This window comes from Plectropomus leopardus, chromosome 2 (assembly GCF_008729295.1).
Source record: "Plectropomus leopardus isolate mb chromosome 2, YSFRI_Pleo_2.0, whole genome shotgun sequence".
NCBI lineage: Eukaryota > Metazoa > Chordata > Actinopteri > Perciformes > Serranidae > Plectropomus > Plectropomus leopardus.
In genome coordinates this window covers 29,974,600-29,993,794 of record NC_056464.1, presented here as the reverse complement: position 1 = coordinate 29,993,794, position 19,195 = coordinate 29,974,600, and the positions used below count along the sequence as shown (strand labels likewise).

Below are 19,195 nucleotides of genomic sequence, written 5' to 3'. Positions count from 1 at the left end.
CCATTTAAAATGTTGTCAGAAGTTTGCAGTTAATTTACCCACAGTCAAAACAGCTTTATTGAATATGAATTGCATCTTATCTGTCAAAACTTTGACAGTTTATGTGGATGGATGATAAAATAACTGCATGACTAATGTTGTTGGCTGTTGTTTAGCTTAGCCTCGGCTACTCTCTTTCCCATTTCCGGTGAAAAGGAAAGTTTTTTTGTCCTTCTCTGAAGACGTTTACGTAGACCACTCCCAGGCTGCGGGGTGACGTCAGGGGGCGTGCCCAAGCAGAGGACAGAGGGGACTCCACAATGGGAGGTTTGTGTCTTTCTTCACCAAAAACTAACGCCTGTTTTTTCACGCTGTTAGCCTTCTGTGTCGTTTTAATGTCGGCCTATCAGGTCCAAACTGCGAACATTATCACAGCGGTAGCGACCTTAAAGGTTTCCTCGGTTTTACAATGACAGTGTAACGTCTCAGTCCAAGTCTTGTTTCTGAAAAGTTCCTCAACACATTTTGCGGTTAAAAAAGAGCCCTGCTTTTCAATTTGCTGTCACAGAATCGTTATCTGTTTACAAAAGTTGTTTCGCCAAACCTCCATTCCCTCACTGTCCTCCTCTGCCACCGCTACGAGGAAAGACCGGAGATAATGTCAAAATTTCCGTTCAGTATCCTGAGAGCATTTGCAACTGGACACTGACGTCCACTTTGAATGGAAAAGCTAGCCTGTTGTCACACAGTGTATGGAGGACGGGTCTTGTACTAAGTAATTGTTTTAAACTGGTCTCTGCTCACACTGACAGACAGTTTTCGTGAGCAGCTGATAGAGGACAGCGCCTTCCTCAGAGCTGACCGGAGACTGGACACAGAGCTGGTGGACAAAATCATCCTGCAGCTCAACAGGATCTACCCGCAGATCCTCTCAGACAAGGAGGCCACCAAAGTATGTCCTCATGCAAAATACTTCACTATCTCGATTTCATGCAAGCAATGGTAGAAGAGATTAAGTAAAAGTGGAAGCACAGTGTAAAAGTACTAACTTTGAAGTAAAACTTTTGCCTAAAAATCACTGCAAAAAGTTGCGTTAGCAAAAGTTATAGAAGTATGAATTAATCTATCACTTAATTGTGACATGGAAATTATACATGCGGTAGAAAAACGCATGTCAACGTTTCATTATATGGACCTGTGACTTGACTATTATCAGTGGTGGACGACATATTCAGATCATTTACCTAAGTAAAAGAACAAATACCACACAGTAAAAATACTTTGTTGCAAGTAAAAGTCCTGCATTAAAATGTTACTTAAGTACAAACAAGTAATTTAAGTAGTAAAAATAAAAATCATAAAGAAGCAAGACATACAAACTCAGAATTATATATGAAATAAATACTAAAAACAACCCACTCAACACAAGAAGAATTTAAAAAAGGATAGAACACCCCCCAAAACTTTAAATGATAAAAAAGAAAAAGAAAAAGAAAAAAAAACCCTAAATGATTATCAAAACACTTGGAAATTAATTTTCTGTCAAGTGACTGATTAGTCAACTGATTACTTATTGCTTGTACACACTGTTTGGTAATTTAATTGATTACAAAACACATTTTTAAAACTGTTGTTATGTTTCTATGCAAAAATCTTAATTTGTAAAGTAACTAAAGTGTTCAGTCAAATGTAGTGAGTAATAAAAAGTAATAAAAATATAATTTTCCTCTAAAATTAAGTAAAAGAATAGGATGGAAATACTGCAGGAAAGTACAAATACTTTAAAAATGCACTTCAGCAAGCACATTTAAAATGATCTGAGTAAATGTACTGATTTATTTATCTAAATGTATTTTTTCTCAATCGTCTGGTTCATGATTCTTCGTGAGTCTTTTGGCCCTGCACAGAGGCTGTGGTTAAAAACAAACTGCACCAAGAATATTATGAACCAGATTTACAAATTATATGACAATATGAAAACATGCACTTTAATAAAAATACATGAAATAGCTCCTAAAATAATTCCAGTGAAATTGCTTCACACTGTGCCAACAAACAAGAATGGATATTTTCCTTTTGGGGAACCTAAAGTATCGTATTATAACTTTTGTTATTATTATCCAGTTCCGAAACTTGGACGTGCCTACCAGTGTTCGGCTGGGTGAGCTGCTGACACACCTGCAGAGGAAAGGAGAGGAAGCATGCAGGGAGTTTTACAGAGCTCTTCACCTTCATGTAGAGGAGGTTTACTACAGCTTGCCCACACGGCTCCGCCTCAGAGGTTAGTCCCCAAAAACTGCTTCTCCATATCATGTGTGATATTTATTCATTTTCTGGACATTACAGAATGGATTATTTATATTTAGTTGTATTGTATTCTACATTTTATTCCACACACTAAAACATATCTGCCCTGCCTCCAGATTCTTTAGATCCACTGGCGTATCCACGCGTCTACCAACAGAGATATGTCATGAATGACAGAGGTGAGACGTTAATGTAGAAGAATGTATTTCAAAGTGTGTGCAACATTTAAAGTGTTCAGCAAAATTATTAAATTGCTATTCTCAAATGTTTGAAATGAAAATAATTATAATAATAAAATGATCAGTGTCTGATTTCATCATGGCCCTCAAAAAGCACTAAACAGTACTTGAAAGGACATAAGTCACTGAGCACACATCCTTCTCTCTTATCTTCCTTCAGGGAAGCGTTTGCAGAGCATCAGAGCTCAGACCTCCAGGCTCAGAGACAGTTTTCACCGCCAGGCGGTCAGACTACTGAGCAGTCGCATTAAATTACTGTTTATGCTGTGCATTATTTATGTTTTATTATATGTTGCTATTGTTTTAATTATATCTTGAGGTTTTTTTTTTACATTTTCAAGTTAAGTATTTTTATTTTTGTACTATTTTTGGGTTTTAAGGGTTGAGAGAGAGCCGGGGCATAATGTGTTTCATTGCATTCAATGTACACTGTACTTTTAATATGATTAAAACATTTTCCAGGTTAGAATAGTATCGGGAAGTTATTTAGTACTGACACACAGTAGATTATATATTACATTAATGTTATGTGTTTAACTCTCTCCAGGTCCCCTCTTCTTTTTTGGCTGTTTTGGTGTTGCAGTGGGAATGGCTTTACTCTACTACTACAGTGGTAAGTAGCTTTGCAGTTGTTTTTTTTTTTTTACCTCTCTAGACATTGTGATAATCAGATATTGTTAGTACTATTGGCTAGTTAATAGGAATCAGGAATACCGTATTGATCAGTACAGTCACTCTGATGCCAAGTTTAGAGAATTATAGAAAGTATAAAAGTACCACCACAAAGTATGTAAAAATATAAAATAAGACTGCAGTAATAATATAAACAAGTTGCACTAGTTTGTGTGTGCAAATAATATGTATAATGTGCTGAGTGTGTAAAAATATAAATGTGTGCCTTATGCTACAATGCAGTGTATAAAACAAGAATGTAGAGTTAGAAATATAAAATACGTGTGTGATGCTGCAGTGTACAACAGATATATATACATGAATAAGAAATACACAAGTGAGTACTGCACAGTATATCATCTTCAGCGTGCATGCTTTTGAAAATAAACCTCCTCCTAATGTTATTAATTTAGTGTTACAAAGACGGTGTTTTTGTTCTGTAGAGGCTAAAGTGACGGGAGGTAGCCGGGCCCTCGGGATGGCTGCTCTGGGTTTAAAGAAGAAAGCTCAGGAGGTTCTCATATGGTACACTGAGGAAAGCCTCATGAAGTAAGGGGGGAGGGGGTGACTCCTTCACACCAGGTGCTTCAGCAGTGCTGCTCCCATGAATGCTACTTGTACCAAAGCACAGCTCACTATTATCTTTTCAGGAGTTGAAAACTAATTTTGTACACAGTTGTATATAATGTTTTGGTTGTGGTCTAAAATGAGAAAGATGGGGTAAATTCAGAGCTACATTTAGCACTTTGCTCTTATTTCCTCACATGTTGATAATATTTAGGTGGGTTAAAGGGACTGAATACAGTTAAGGGATGAATGCAGTGGAATCAGAAGCAAGCTCATTAAACAAGCTGTCGCTATAATCTTCAAAAATGGCATAAAACAGCTTTTAAAAATCTAATTATTTTGTCAGTGATGCCGTCAATATTTTCCTGATTTAATAAACACTATATAGCAGAGATACTCAACACATAGGGTGCAGGGTAGACAGCTGACCTTTTTCCAATTCACAGTGAAAATTAACGGATCCTAACTATGAGTTTCTTTGTACTTTGAATGTAAGTAAGGTGTCAGAGCGCATTAAAAAGCATCATAACAGAACTTGTTGGTTAAAAAAATGTGCCACAGGACATTCATGGGACAAGGCTTAGCCCTGTATGTCCTGAAATCCTAAAATCGCCAAGCAGACACCTGACCTGTGCAGAGCTGCTGCAACTGGATTTGCCTCTTCTATTCAATTGAGATGATAATTATTAATATTTATGTTTGTTTATTAATTGGCCCCAAGCCTCTTGTCATTGCACAAAAGTGGATACCAGGCCAACCAAGCTGAGTATCCCTGCTATGCAGTGGAGTAGTGGTAGTTGTAGATCAGTGGGTTACTCTCTTACAATTCTGATAGGTGGCTATACAGTAAACTGTCAGAAAAAGAGCTGGTTATACCCCAAATATACGCTGATACCCTCCACAACACCACTGCTGCTCTACAGTATCCATTTTTCAACAAATTTTTCATCCTCCAAATCACTGGTACACTTTGCAACCGTATAATAATTATACTTGAATGCACAAAGCTAAAACCTGCATTTCATGTGCGAACTCCCACTTTGGTATTGAGACTCAATCCAGACTTATTTTCAACTTTTTACTTGGTATTTTGAACTCCATGTATTTCTTTGCATTGTGCTCAGACTTTAGACATTGTTTTGGGTGATGGATATCTATGCTTCCTTTCCTGCTCAATAACCTCTGACTTCCAGCATACTAAATACACCTCAGCACTGGGTAAAACATCATCGCCCTCTTGTGGCCAAAGGTGAACTATATCACTAAATGTAATCTCTGTTATGTTGGCTTCATAAGAGCTCCCGGGAACTCTGCTGCTCACAACAAAAACAAAAAAAAGAGATTAGACTTTGTAAGAAACAAGAAATAATATCGCGTGTGTCCCTTACGTGAGATTTTAAACCTTTTTAGACGAGCTTTGCAGTCACATGACTGCTTCTGCCTATGAGAGTCAGCGCTACCAGCGCAATGCATTATGGGTAGAGTCACAGCCCAAACCAAAACATCCAAATGTCGAAAAACTAAAGTATAAACACAAATCAGTCTGTTTCAGATGAAAGATCCAACAGTTTTGTTTACTTCATGTAATTCTTACAGTAATCATAGTAAACATGCACCGTGAGTGAAACCAAGTGTCACAGTCCCGTGTATATATTGTCACGTTTCTTTAGTTTATTAACGTGTTGTATGAAAGGAGAGAAGGTTAGCACTCCCCTTGACAAGGATGGAAGTGGCCCCTGTGGCCATCAACACACATACGGTTAAGGCACTGCCACCTACTTCGTGGCATCTCTAACCAAGTTTTTTCCGTCTTGTCACTTTGACTTTCTCTATACGGCGCCTTACTGAACATGTATTTACTTATCCTGAAACCACGTATCATTTTGTCGTCATGTGCTCCAAGACAGGAAGCATAGTCGAGTACTTTTTCCGTGCGTTTGTTTCCGCTGGGTCGGACAGGATGTAAACTCTTATGTTTCCCACATTTAGCTCACTGCTGAATACACAGACAATTATTTAACCCTTTGAGACCTGGAAGGACGTCAGTTTTCTTGTGCTGCCTTCAGACGCCTTTCACAAGCTATTTTACCAATTGTTGTTGTTGTTGTTGTTGTTTTTTTTTTTTTTTTTAGACATTTAGACAATGGCAAGTAGTTTAGACAATTGCAAGAAATTAGCAAAACATGACAAGAATTTTCCCTAAAAATTTGTTTAAAAAAGAGGGGAGGATTAATAGAGAATGATTTTAAAAATGTCCAGAAAACTATGTATTTAACTCAAATTAAATAATTATCACGATTTTATATTTAAAATTGTGTTACAGAAATATATATATATCTAAAATTTTGCGGAACCTTTTAAGGTCATTTTCTTGTTTGTTTGTTTGTTTTTTTAATTTTATTTATTTTTTCGCCTAAGTTGTCCATTGATAATCAAACCAATTTGCTCAGGTTTTAAAGGGTTAAACATTTAACAGTCTACCCCACAGAAGTAGTACACTCAGTGTGTAACATGAGTTAAAGTAAAAGTCTAAGGATTCATTTTGTTCCGACTGTGCCTTTTTTGCTGACTACATATTGGTAAGTTAGTCTGGCTGTAAATGAATTTACTCCAAATGGGCAGATACAAGTTGAAGGCATTTTTCAGGCTGTTTGTAAACAATTTTGTTTAGGGACTGTTCTTCATTTATCAGAGGAGGGGATTTGATTTTTTTAATTTTATCTTAACAAGGGTTGCAGTAATATAGTGGTTTTAAGGTTTTAAGGTTTATCGTGATAAGAATGTTGGTGATTATCATACGGTGTACATTTGCTTATCCAAGATATTGAAGAAAAAACATGCAACTGGACGAAGAATCTCTTCTTTTCTCAATTATTAGTTTCAATGGGGAGATGTTTTACGTATACTTCCATGACAATTGGTTTCAAGTCTTAATTCTAGTAATAAAACCAGAACTAACACTTCTGTTTTCATTCCTGTTAGGGTCATTCTGACTGATAATAATAATAATTATGTAATACCATGATACAGTGAAAATATTTTCTGAGACAGTTATCGTACTGTAAAAAAATCTCATATCATCTCAACCCTAATTTTGACCCTCTCTGAAACTACAAATATTTGTTCTTTGAGCCTCTCTGAGTGACTTGGTGACCTGATCTTTTCCTTTTTTTTTTCTTTTTTTTTTAATTTACACCAAGTGTAGGAATTGGAGCTAATTTTCTGTTTTTACGGTTTCTGGCTATGAAAAATTGTGTGATTTTGGCGATTTTTAAAGAAAAAATGCCTTTCGACGGCAGGTTCAGATGGTATTTGTAAATAAATTAATGAATGAAAGAATGACAATTTTAAGTTGTATGCCCCTCCCCCAAGCCAAAATAATACACATAAGCCCCTCCCCAGTGCTAAAAACTTATTTGACATGCCTCCCGTTTTGCAGCACCCCTCCCCCAACATAAATAACGAACAGTCCCTTAAAATATATGACATAAGGGCCTTTGAACGTAACAGTGACTATCTCAATGGTGCTTTGTTTAACTGTGTTTCATTTTATGATGGTTAACATTCAGGTTATCAGAGGCCAATACCAGAAATGCCTGAAAACATCCAATTAGTAAGGACTGGTTATTCTTGTTCTCAACAATTTTGTAAAATTATTTTAAAAGGAAATATCAATGTTTTGTTTTCTGATGCTTGTCAGTTAATGTCTACTCACTGAGCCGAGTGTCTGGCAGTTTCTCGCATGTGTACTGTGTCGTGTAAAAATGCCTTAAAGTTAAAAGTGCCATTATTTGTTGGATTGTGACTTTTGTCTTTGTATAATCTGAAAAAAAAAGCATGGCGATAATAAACAGGACAGTAGACACATCTTATCACTTTTGTAGATTTATTTATAAATTTAATGTAAAATAGTTATCACAGTGTGTAATACAAGGTCACGTAGTAAAAGATTTGAAAATTTTTGGTCCTTAAAAAAAGTGATAAAAAGCCTAAAAAGAAACCACATACACTATAATATACTTCAATACTAAAACACTGATAATCATATATGTAAATCAGTAAACTATACTTGGATAGCACTTAAAAAACAAAGCAAGTAAGGTCTCCTTCATTAATTGATTGAGGTTTATAGCTGTGTAAACGGTTTAAACATTTACCCCCACAATAAAGCTGTTATATCATGTAACGCCTCATGAGCAGCAGAAAGCTAAGTGGCTCCTGATGCAATTACTTTTAAAGGAATAGTTTGAATTTTCTGAAGTGGGGTTGTACGGGGTACTTATAGTCAGTCAGTATGTAACGTACAGTAGATGTCAGTGAGCACGCTCCCAGTTTGGAGAAGCATGCGGGAGTCGAAAGCTAAGCAATCTGTTGCTGTGGATGGGTCAGCAACATTACGCATTTTAGCCACCTAAAAAAAGTCCCACTTATGAAATCAGTATCAGTATTGTGTATGCTATATTTTGAATATTTTCATTGCTTTATGTTGAGGTTGGACAATGATTTCCAACGAGAAAATGAAGCCGTTACATCGCCCTCTTCAAAGCCAATCTCCACTGAGAAAAACAGCGATTTTACCTCATTGACAGCAGGAGCTGCTGCTCCGCTGTTGCCTCGATCAGTTTGTTTGTTTGTGTCACACATTTACACAAACTGACTAACTGACTGAAGTAGCTGTAGACCTGCAGCTCCTGTATGCAGCGAGCTAAAATGACTGTTTTTCTTAATGGAGTCTGGTGGTTTTGAGGCGAGCATAGATTGGGAACTGAAGCTGTTAACAGACGCCACGTTTAAATAGGCTGTCCGATGGAAAGATTAACCCTTTGAAACCCGGAAAGACATACGTTTACGAGTGCTTTGTTCAGACACCTTTTACAAACATTTAAACCATTGAAACCTGAGAATAAAAATTTGAGGGAGAAGAAATAAGCAACTTGGCAAGAGATGTGCCGCAAACTGTGAGAAATTAGGAAAAGGTGACAAGAAAATGACCTGAAAGGTTTTCTCTTTTTAAAGGAGAGAAAAATAAAATCATTAGATTTTTTTTATAAGTGGAAATGTCCAGAAAACTCTATTTATCATTTTAATTATATATTTAAAATTATGTTACAGAAACATGTATATGTATGTGTGAATATTAGCGCTTTTTGCAGGCCATTTCCTTGTTTTTATTTTTTTTATTTTATTTCTTTTTTTGACCTAATGTTTAGGTCATCTTCTTGTAACTTTTTTAAGAACAAATTTCTGTATTTCTTGTAATTTCTTGTTAAGTTGCTTATTGCTTTCTCCCCACATTTTTGAAGAAATCAAGCCAATTTGCTCAGGTTTCAAAGGGTTAATCGTAAGTAAGATCTTTATTGTCCACCAGGGTAGAAATGTGTCTTTGGCACACCAGACACAGGAGACAACGTCATAACAAAGAGTGAGTAAAACCAACATATAAACAGGTCATAGCGATGATAACACTCAATATAATGTACACTTAAAGCTTTTTTTTGTATGTGGACCTTTTTTTAAGGTGGCTAAAATACTAATACTAAAATACTGCTTAGCTTTAATGTCAGACTATAACCTGTGCTGACTGAAATCTCAAATCCATACAATCCCACTTCAAAACATCCACAACAACCCTTTAAAGATATCATTTGGATTTTGCTGTGGTGACTACATTTTCTATTTATTTTGTCTTCTTAAGATGTCGGTTACATCAGGTTCAGACTGACAGATACTGACTTATTTGAAGATAACAGTACTAGAATACCTTTTTTTCAGGAAACATTCACAATCGTTATGACTGACATGCAGTGTGTTGCTCCTGATACGTTTGATTTGTAAGTAAAGGCAATAATGTATTTGCATCAGAAACCTGAGCATGAAAAGAGGTAACAAAATGGTGAATTGCGCCATGAAATAAAAAGTGACCACACATTTGTCCACAAGTTTGGAGAAGAGGGGGATTCCTCTAACACACACACACACCCACACACACACCCACACACACACACACACACACACACACACACACACACACACACAAATACCTTAACCCTTAGGAAATGTCAGGTCTCCTCATGCCTCGGGGTTTGGATTACAGAAAGGCAGGTGCACCTGCATGTCATTTGGTTTGCTGAATAAATACCACGTTCATTTGCATAAATATTGTGGAGGTCCATCTTCACTAAGTTGATCAGCAGGCATGGAGAGTCACTTTGAGGGTGGTCAGCCCCGCAGGTTCGGCCGCTGAACACCAAAGGCGGTGATGAAGACGTTGACCACGACTATGATAAAGACGAAGGCTGTGGCGAAATTTTCCATGATGTTCAGCTTGTAGTGCATCCTCTCATCATTCAGGTTCCACTTAACTGACAAAACAAAGTAAAAATGAAGCTTGAAAACATTGCTGAGTTTTGCTTAGTCAGTAAGGATGACCTAAAATCTCCATAGTCTACTGGGAATCTTTTGTACCAAGAAATGTTGTTTCCTATAAACCTTTATGAATCATACAGTGTTTAAAAAAATGACCAATAAATGTATTTTGTACCTTGTAAAAGTCCTGCATGTTGGGCAATTTGCGCAATCAACATAATAATAAGCTAATAAAAAATAATAACCTAATTAATTATAGCTATAATATTGCTTTAAACCATAAACTGTACCCCACTTAACCCTGCTATGCTGAACTGAGGTTAAAATATCCGAGATACGGGCATTGCCATCATGCGAGGGTGATGTCATTAGAGCTGTTGACTGCGCAGTAGCGATATCCGCGGTGGAGGAGTTTCCGCAAAAAAACAGATGTACGACCAATCGCGCGCAGCTCCATTGAATGCGAGCGCACACATTGGCTTTCACAGCTGTCAATCATGATGGAAAAGCTCCCTTTCGTACCATTTAATCCCTCACGGAAACAGAATTTCTCCTAAAATCAAACCCCTAAACAAACATCAGGGTGACGAGAAGTACCTTCATGACAGAAAACATCATTGGAAAAAATTTATTTGACATTTACTTTGAATCTTGATTTTGGCTTATGTCCATTCACTAAAATGGAGGGGCGGGGTTTGTGACCTATACTGCAGATAGACACCAGGGGGCGATCAAAACTGAAACGTTACCCTCGAGGGGGCTGTCATGTTGTCCGTCTTTATATAGAATCTGTGCTCTAACCACGAAGATCCAGTCTCATGTCACCATGATGTCTTTCGTGTCATGGTCTCTTTGTGTACCATTACACACCTACTAATGTGAGAAAAGGTTGTATTAATTAGTTATGACGACAGATTTATTTCTGGACACGAAAACAAGTAGCTATTTCCTGATTTTGACCTAATCTTTCTACATAATTTATGCCAGTTTTGCTGATAAGGTTAGCTTGCATGACTGTGATGTCCTGAAATCCAGCTGTTACCATGGTGCAAACAAGCACTTAAGACTTTTTTGCTAATTACTCAAATTGCCCATTGTGCAACCTTTAGGAACCAAGTTGAATTTCCTCTACCAGGCCTTTTGATGACATTTCACTAATAAAGTTTACAGGGAACAACATTTCTGTGGTTAGGATTGACCGTATATGGATTGCCAGTAGACTACCACTGACAGGCACACAGAGTTTCCTGTTAGATCAGCAGTGAGGTAATCATCACTGAGCGCGATGATATAAATGAACAGCTTCTGAAAGCAGCGCTGCCCTCGGGTGAATAATTAGCTTCTTCCTCCAGTGGGACACTACATGCCTCATTGGTTTTGACAGAGCAGAAGTCTGTATTTTAGGTTTTAGCAATATCTTTATTTCAGTATTGGTAAATCTCCAGTGACTTAACTTTAAAAGTGGAAACAGCAATATCTTTATTTCAGTATTGGTAAATTTCCAATGACTTAACTTTAAAAGTGGAAACAGCTGACGGCAGAGGCACTCCTTCCTGCCGTGGCTCCTTTAACTCAGCGCTCTGTCACAATAGTGTTCTCTGTCAGGATAAGATAAGGATACCAGGGAGCAGGGAGCACGCCAATGTATGGCGAGACAACCTTGGGCTGCCAGAATTAGGTGCCTACAGAGGCGTAAATAAGATATTGTGTTTGTGAAATGGTGTGCATAAATGATTTCGAGGCACGTGGTTGTAAATCCCCCCTTTGTTCACTTGTGAAAACTAAAATAAAAGTTTCTCAAGTTTGTAGATCAGAAGAAAAGATTTGTAGTTGCAGAGAAAAGTGTCACATTGAATCTTTGCATAAATTATACACAGAGAGAGTATAAAAAGAATAACTGCTTTTGTGAAGTCAGTATAAATTAAAAGCAGCTGTCAGTTGTGTTCCCATAACCTGCGTGACACTGAAGTTACACACGCACACACGCACACTCATTGTTGCAACTGCGGGTTTGAAGCCCAAGCTTCTGGCTGCAACGGCAATCTCAAAAGTTAACTAAGGCTGCAATCAGGAAATAAGTTCCCCGCTGGTAAAATTCACATGAATCACCTCATGAGTCTGAACAACTCGGACAGTCTGTGAAAATTTTAGTGCGTGTCAAAATGACATCATTTTACACAGAAACAGGGTGGACTTAAGTAATTGTTTGTTTGATGATGAGACACAATCACATATTTGCTTTTTAAACTCACTTGTAATCTGTAACATGGTATTCACCTGAGACCTGTTCGTTGTGGACGCAGAGCAGTGGTTCCCAACTAGTGGGTTACGGTCCAAAAGTGGGTCGCGAGTCTGTTCTGAATGGACGCGATCATGTCAAGTTTGTGAAAAACTGGCAGTCTCTGGGTTTTTTTGACTTTCCCCAAATTTTTCCTAGAGTTCCCTGAGTGGCTCTGGGAGGATGCATGGAGTGTTTGTCCCACATGATTTGTTCAAGGACCATCGTAAATTTGATAACATAATTTCTGTTTTGACATTTCTGGCTGTGATAAATGGTGTCATTTTGTCGATTTTTTTTTTTTCGGTGGGCCTGCTGTTTGGGAGGCATGTTCTCTTTATAAGTCATCAAAAAATTCTTTGAGAAAAAAATGCCAAAATATATTTAGAGAAAGCTTGCCCCCACAAAAAATTGAAAGAAAAAAAAAACTAAGAAAAGAATCAGTTTTTAAAAATAACTCAATTTTTTTTTTTTAAAAAAAAGGGAACATGCTTTTTAAACCCGTGGGCCAAAGGATTTGGAAGGAATGATTTCTTATTTAAAAAAAAAAACTGGGTGACTTGTTAGTCCCTAACGTCTTAAAATCCTAAAATCCAGGTCTTACTAAATGCACTTTATTCTTGCAGTATGTTTTAATTTGATGTGTTTTAAGCCCACTTGTTATTTACATTTTGCAAATACAATTGAGAATGTGGTCATTTCTCTTATGTGCAGACCTTAAGCTAATGACTGAGGAGAAATCTGGACCCAGTTGCTGGAGCAGCTGGGAAACACTGGTTTAAACAGTGTTGCAGTAGAGGAACTTAAATAACTGTGTGTGCAGTAGAGGACTAAAACAATACATGCTCATATATTCACTGTAAATCTTCTCGTGTAAAAGCTTTAGTCTGACAAACAGAAACAAGCAGACTCCACACTTACCGATGAAGATGAGCAGAACTCCCACTAAAATCTGTAGAACGAGCGAGATGCTGATGAGAGCGATGAGGGGCACGTAGAAGGAGAAGTCCGGTCCTTGTTCCAGCACGGCCTTCAGCTGTGAGGCATTCGCCATCAGCAGAGCCACATCCAGCATGCTCTCTGCTGCACTCTTCTTATTGGCATAATGGTTCATGTTCAGAGGTCCCTGTTCCCTCCTCCAGGGGCCTCGCAGCGGGACCTGAGTGTAAACGCAAACCCTGACATCAGTATGACGCAGACACACGTGACGGGTCGTGATGTGATAAACAAAGTGAGATTTATCTCTAGTGTTCGTTAAGGTAGATGCTATTATTAGGATTAAAAATGAACGATTTTGTGATGTAGTTTCTCAGGTAGGGAAGCACGATATTGGAGTTTTGCTGATATGCCGATATTTTCGGACTCTTTTTGGCTGATGGCTGATGCCAATGATGATATATACGCACGTGTATTTCCAACTAACTGCAGAAAACATCAAATCTCTCCTGTAGAAGAATTAGCTTATTATACGTACTCCTATCATGGCCCACTGGTGGCACATACTTTTCAAAATGTGCACACTCACTGGACAAAACAATAAAACTACTTTAACTTAGGTCAGCGGTTCCCAACGGGTCCAGCCACTGGGTCCAGATTTGTCTTTAGTCATAAGAGAAATAACCATATATTCACTTTTATGTGACAAAATGTAAATAACACATGGGCTTAGACCACAATGAAATAAAACATAAAGAGAATAAAGAATAAGAATAAGGTGCAGTTAGTCAAAACCAGGGGTGTTTCTAGCATTGGAGGACATTAGAGGCTGAGCCCGGACCTTTGTAGGAAAAAAAATTGCCAACATTTTTTCAAGAAAACGTGCTTTCAAAACCAGCGGGTCTGGAGTTTGGAGGGTGTGTGCTCTTTTTGTAAAAAATGGCGATTTTTTTTTTTTTTTTTTGGTGTTTTTTTTTTTAATTTGGGGCAATTTTTTAAAACATTTTTGCAATTTTCTTTTCTTAAAAAAAAATTTTCTTTTAAGGATTTTTGTTGATCTTTTTTATTTATTACTTTTACATTTTTGGCAATTTGACCATTTTCATTTTCACCATTGTAAAACTCACTCCAAAAGCACCTGCTTTCTTGTTCTGAAACTTGTGTAAAATAGGTAATTAAAGTTACTTAACAGGAAGGAAATGAAAGCAGCCATCACATTGGGTTTCATAAAAATATGTGACTGAAAAGTATGATTTCACCTGCTTAGTAAATTCCAGACTTGATTTATGGGGGCTATTTTAAGCCTCTAAAAATCCCTCTTGTGAGTCAGTCAGTGCGTCAGCACCAGCAAGGACTTTTTCCATTAGATAATTCCACACATAACAATAAACAATCATCTTATTTAGATATTATATTATTATAAATATCAAATTTACATTGCGTTCATGTTTTAATCTCCTCTTTGGTTTACCTCATTGAATTTTAGAAACATTAAACCCAACTATACTCAAAAAAATTCCTAACTTACATTTGAACAGTTCAGCAGCACGGCCAAACTGCGACACAGATTTGTGCAATCACAGTATGTTTTGTTTGTAACGGAAGATATTTATGGAAGCGAAAGTGTTCAGTGGCTTAATCCAAACAGGAACACCCATGACTCAGGAGGTCACTGAGCTGGTCTGAGTCCGAAGGTCAAAAATAATTTGCCACATCCTTTTTTTTAGGCTGACCAGGTCACACATCTGAAACGTGACAGTGGCCTCCGCCCAAACGCAGCGGAGAAAGCGAGACAAGAGGTTTCTGGACGTGTTACAAACACACCATACGTTCAGAAAGTACATGTGAAAGCACGCACTTACATCACGGTCACAGATGTTGTAATTAATCAGTAATTTTTCAGTATCAAATATGAAAAGTGTTGTGAAAAGTTAACAGAAGCAGAATTTCATGTGCCATTAGCACTAAAATAGTCTGGATAATGTATCCAGGAAGAGGTCGTTTCCTTCCTTTTTGTGGAACGGCAGAGAAATTTGTCTCACAGGTGAAGCGAGTCTGCGGTAAATTGGTTCATTTAAAAACCCATTAAAACCATTACATCACATTTTCTAGATCCCTGTTTCTCTTCAGACGAGTTTGGGTCGCTGCTCTGGATTTTATGTGGGTGGAGTGCAGTTTAGAGGAGCCAACAATGCCACCCTTGTGGCCAGGCTGGCAACATGTGTGCTGAGGTTCAGTTTCATGTTCCTCTTTTTTTCACCTCTGAAACGCTGCCAGGCTGCAGAGAGAAAAAGCGCTCTGGTGGTAAACCAGCAGATGAGAGTCACTAATCTTCCCGCATGTTACAGCTTCATTCTCAGTTTTTTGACAGCTCGCTGTGCACATCAAGCTTGTTTTTTTTATGTTTCCTTATGTGCTGAGCTTTTTGGGGAATATTTTGTCTTGTTGCTGCTTGCATGCTCGAAAAACCAGAGAGACATACGTGATATCGGGTTGTCATTATATGGTTTCAAGTTTATGTCAGACAGAAAGCCTTTCATTCTTACTGTTTACTTTAAAATGTATTTTTGACATACATCGCATCACGTTCATATTTATATTTCTGTATTACTTTACTGGGGAAACTTGCTACTCAGAACAAGAAGCTGCTGATAATAATATTTTTAACTACAGCCATTCAAAATGTCCAGTGTTCATTTTTCGAGCACTGCAAGTTATGAAGGCTCAGAAACCAGTAGGTCTGCAACTAATTACTATTTTTAGTATCAATCAACCTGTTTCAGTTAGTATATTTCAGTTAATCTTTTGGTTAGTTGATTAAAAAAAAGAAAAAATTCTGTCACAAGTTTCCAGAGTCCGAAATGACATCTTCACAGTGCTTGTTTTGTCCAACTAACAGTCAAAATGCCAAATATTTCAAATTATGTGAGAGAGAGGTTATATGGATTATAATTTAAAAAAAAAATACTTTTAATTACAAGTAAAAGCACAGTAGATAAAGTTTGTTCCACAGAAGTGAACCTGCAGATAATCCCTCGTGACAGAAGTATTGGCTTTTTATTGTTGAGCATAGGAGTAGATTTCAGAGAGACGCAGGGGACACGTCCTCCTCAGTATTTAGAACAAGTTCATTTGTCCATGCTAAAACATGAAAGTAGCAGATGACTTTTATTTTGACAAAATACGTTATTTACACCATATAAGCTGATGCAGAAAAGGCCCAAACTGGTGCATAAGAATTCAAAGAATGCAGGAAATAACGTGTTTCATGCTTAAAAATTTCTGGTGGAAGACTCCCAAAACCTCGACTTGTTTCACTTTTAAGATTTGATATGATAACACTGTGAAAGTTTAGAAGAGCTGCAAGATTAAAGTATTTCGTTATATAAACCAGAAGTTAGCCGTTCAGCCGCACTGGGCTCCGTGCAGCTGTCATTAGTCGTAAGTGCGCTTGCTCTACGGGCCCCATAATGATGAAGATGTGCATAATTTCAAACCTTCCACATTTTTCAGCCCCTCCCCTCTCAAAAATAATGAAGAGTTCCAAATATCACACAAAGCTGTATTGTTGAATGTGCAGATTCAAGCTTGTAGTTAAAATCCTGAATGTGACCACGTTGTAATAAACACAAAAACATGTTTTGCAAATACATGTTTGTAGGATTTTGACAACTTTCTAAGATTTAAAGACATTTATAAGATTTTAAAAGATGTATAGGATTTTAGCGCGTTTCTCAGATTTTGGGACATTTCTAGGGTTTTAGGGCATTTCTTGGGTTCCAGGATGTTTCTAGGATTTTGAGACGTTTCAGGACATTTCTAGGACTTTAGGGAATTTTTTTAGGGACTTTTTCAGCTTTCAGGGCATTTCTAGGATTTTAGGACCTTTCTCAGACTTTGGCACGTTTCTGGGATGTCAGGACATTTCAGAGATTTTAGGACGTTTCTGGGATGTTAGGAAATTTCAAGGATTTTAGGGCATTTCTTGGATTTTAGGACGTTTCGAGGATGTTAAGGCATTTCTTGAACTTTAGGACATTTCTCAGATTTTAGGACGTTTCTGGGATGTTAGAACACTTCTTTGATCTAAAGACATGTCCAGGATTTTTGCATGTTTCTAGGATTTTAGGACTTTTCTTTGATTTTAGGCTGTTTCTAGGATGTTAGGACATTTCTAGGATTTTAAGGCATTTCTTAGATTTTAGGACGTTTCTCCAATTTTAGGACGTTTCTCCAATTTTAGGACGTTTCTCCAATTTTAGGACGTTTCTAGGTTGTTACGAGGTTTATAGGATTTTAGGGCATTTCATGAACTTTAGGACACTTCTCATATTTAATGACGTTTCTGGGATGTTAGAACATTTCTTTGATCTAAAGATGTCCAGGATTTTTGAGTGTTTCTAGGATTTTAGGACTTTAGGACTTTTCTTGGATTTTATGATGTTTCTCAGGACATTTCTCCGATTTTAGGAAGTTAGGGGTTGGCTAGGACCTCTGTAAGGGGATCTTTCACTGGCACTTTTTCTCAAAAAGATCTATTTTATTGCTGCTTTAGGCACCTTATGTTTACTAAAAGAAAAACAACAATTCCAAGTATAAATCACCTTATTTATTTATTTTTTTATCATGAATTAGAAAACGGTTAGGGTACACCGGGTGGCCAGATTTGGCCCGCGGCCCTTAAATTGAGTATGACTGCCCCTGCAGAGCAATGGTTATCCAAACTAACTTCACCTACACCCCCCTGACATGTGTATCCTCTATCGTGAAGAGTAAACTGAGCCTGTGTAGATAACAGCAGAAAGTCACGGGAAAACTCAGCACATAACACAAGTTTAAAAACTACTGAAACGTTTAAATCAAACCTGAAATTAGAGCTAATCTGTTTACCGCTAAAATAAGCTTAATGACAATAAAGCAGTCCAAGTGACACTTATTCAGTCGGCAAAAATCAAACATCACGGTGATGGGAGAGATGGATGAAGACCAGGCAGACATATATTATCAGTGTTTGCAAGACAAAGATCTCAAACTATGGCATGTTTGTGAGCGGATTTAGCTTTGACGGAGGCTGACCGGGATAATAATGACTGACCGGGAAGCTGCCCTTTGTAGCGGGCACCGGCGCCGCTTTGACTTACCTCCGTTTCGCCGTTTCGGTCAGCATCACCGTTCATCTCAAAGTTATCCGTGGCCATCTTCGTTAAAAAAAAGCGTTATATGCAGATGAGGTTGTTTTATATTTAGTGTGGGCTTCCCAGAGTCGGTGGTCCGACCGGCGGGCACTCAGGCACTGACTGGAAAAACGCTGCCGTGACGACAAAAGGGAGAAAAGCTGCAGCTACCGCCCCTCCGACGCGGGGGCGACCGTCCTCACGGAGCTGCGGCGGACGGGAGCGGGGTGAGCAGGGCAGGCTGCTCTCTGGTTATTTATGGGGTTATGTATTTCCCACAGTGGGAACTGAAACCCCGATGTCATGTAGAGGAGCTGAGTAGTGCTTTCTGTTTTAGTTATTAACGGACAGTGAAGGCATCACGACTCTTCACTGCCACCTTGTGTGTTTGTAAAGTAATGCATGAAGGAGGCTCATCTGCAGATGCTTTAAGGTTAAGCATGAGTAATGACCTGTCACTATGTTTAACAGCATAGAAAATCCCCCTAAATGATCTTTTTCCGATTTGAAAATTCGATGACTTTTCCAAGAATGACCCCAACATGAGAAAAAATGAGAAATTGCCTTTGTTTATAGTATTTCAATCAAAGCTGTACTCAAACAGGGTTAAAAATCATTCATTTTCATACCACAAAACACACATGAGCACCCTATACAACCTCATTTAAAGACATCCA

At 37.8% G+C, this 19,195-nt stretch overlaps 2 protein-coding genes and 1 non-coding gene across 3 annotated transcripts; 2 read left to right on the top strand and 1 right to left on the bottom strand.

Moving 5' to 3' along the window:
- The first annotated feature begins 263 nt into the window (after positions 1–263).
- On the top strand, positions 264–4,772 carry card19 (caspase recruitment domain family, member 19). Its single transcript, XM_042495834.1, has 6 exons — positions 264–306; positions 792–931; positions 2,104–2,260; positions 2,403–2,465; positions 3,073–3,138; positions 3,641–4,772. The coding sequence occupies exons 1-6, from the start codon at positions 300–302 to the stop codon at positions 3,748–3,750; spliced, it is 543 nt and encodes a 180-aa protein (XP_042351768.1). The 5' UTR covers positions 264–299; the 3' UTR covers positions 3,751–4,772.
- Positions 4,773–5,443: 671 nt separating this feature from the next.
- On the top strand, positions 5,444–5,571 carry LOC121961648. The gene has a single exon (XR_006107069.1). It is a non-coding gene; the product is annotated as a U6atac minor spliceosomal RNA (small nuclear RNA).
- Positions 5,572–9,055: 3,484 nt separating this feature from the next.
- On the bottom strand, positions 9,056–18,836 carry LOC121959053 (ninjurin-1-like). Its single transcript, XM_042508236.1, has 3 exons — positions 18,486–18,836; positions 13,330–13,567; positions 9,056–10,126 (listed from the first exon to the last, which is right to left on the bottom strand). Exons 1-3 carry the CDS (start codon positions 18,540–18,542, stop codon positions 9,984–9,986), a joined length of 438 nt encoding a protein of 145 aa, XP_042364170.1. The 5' UTR covers positions 18,543–18,836; the 3' UTR covers positions 9,056–9,983.
- Between the last annotated feature and the right edge of the window lie 359 nt (positions 18,837–19,195).

Coding starts and splice junctions, on each gene's coding strand:
- card19 (XM_042495834.1), top strand. Junction 2,466..3,072: donor ATATGTCATGAATGACAGAG/GTGAGACGTTAA, acceptor AACTCTCTCCAG/GTCCCCTCTTCTTTTTTGGC. Junction 3,139..3,640: donor TTTACTCTACTACTACAGTG/GTAAGTAGCTTT, acceptor TTTGTTCTGTAG/AGGCTAAAGTGACGGGAGGT.
- LOC121959053 (XM_042508236.1), bottom strand. CDS start 18,542: ATGGCCACGGATAACTTTGAGATGAACGGTGATGCTGACCGAAACGGC. Junction 13,568..18,485: donor ACCGAAACGGCGAAACGGAG/GTAAGTCAAAGC, acceptor GTTTACACTCAG/GTCCCGCTGCGAGGCCCCTG. Junction 10,127..13,329: donor AGTTCTGCTCATCTTCATCG/GTAAGTGTGGAG, acceptor TTGTTTTGTCAG/TTAAGTGGAACCTGAATGAT.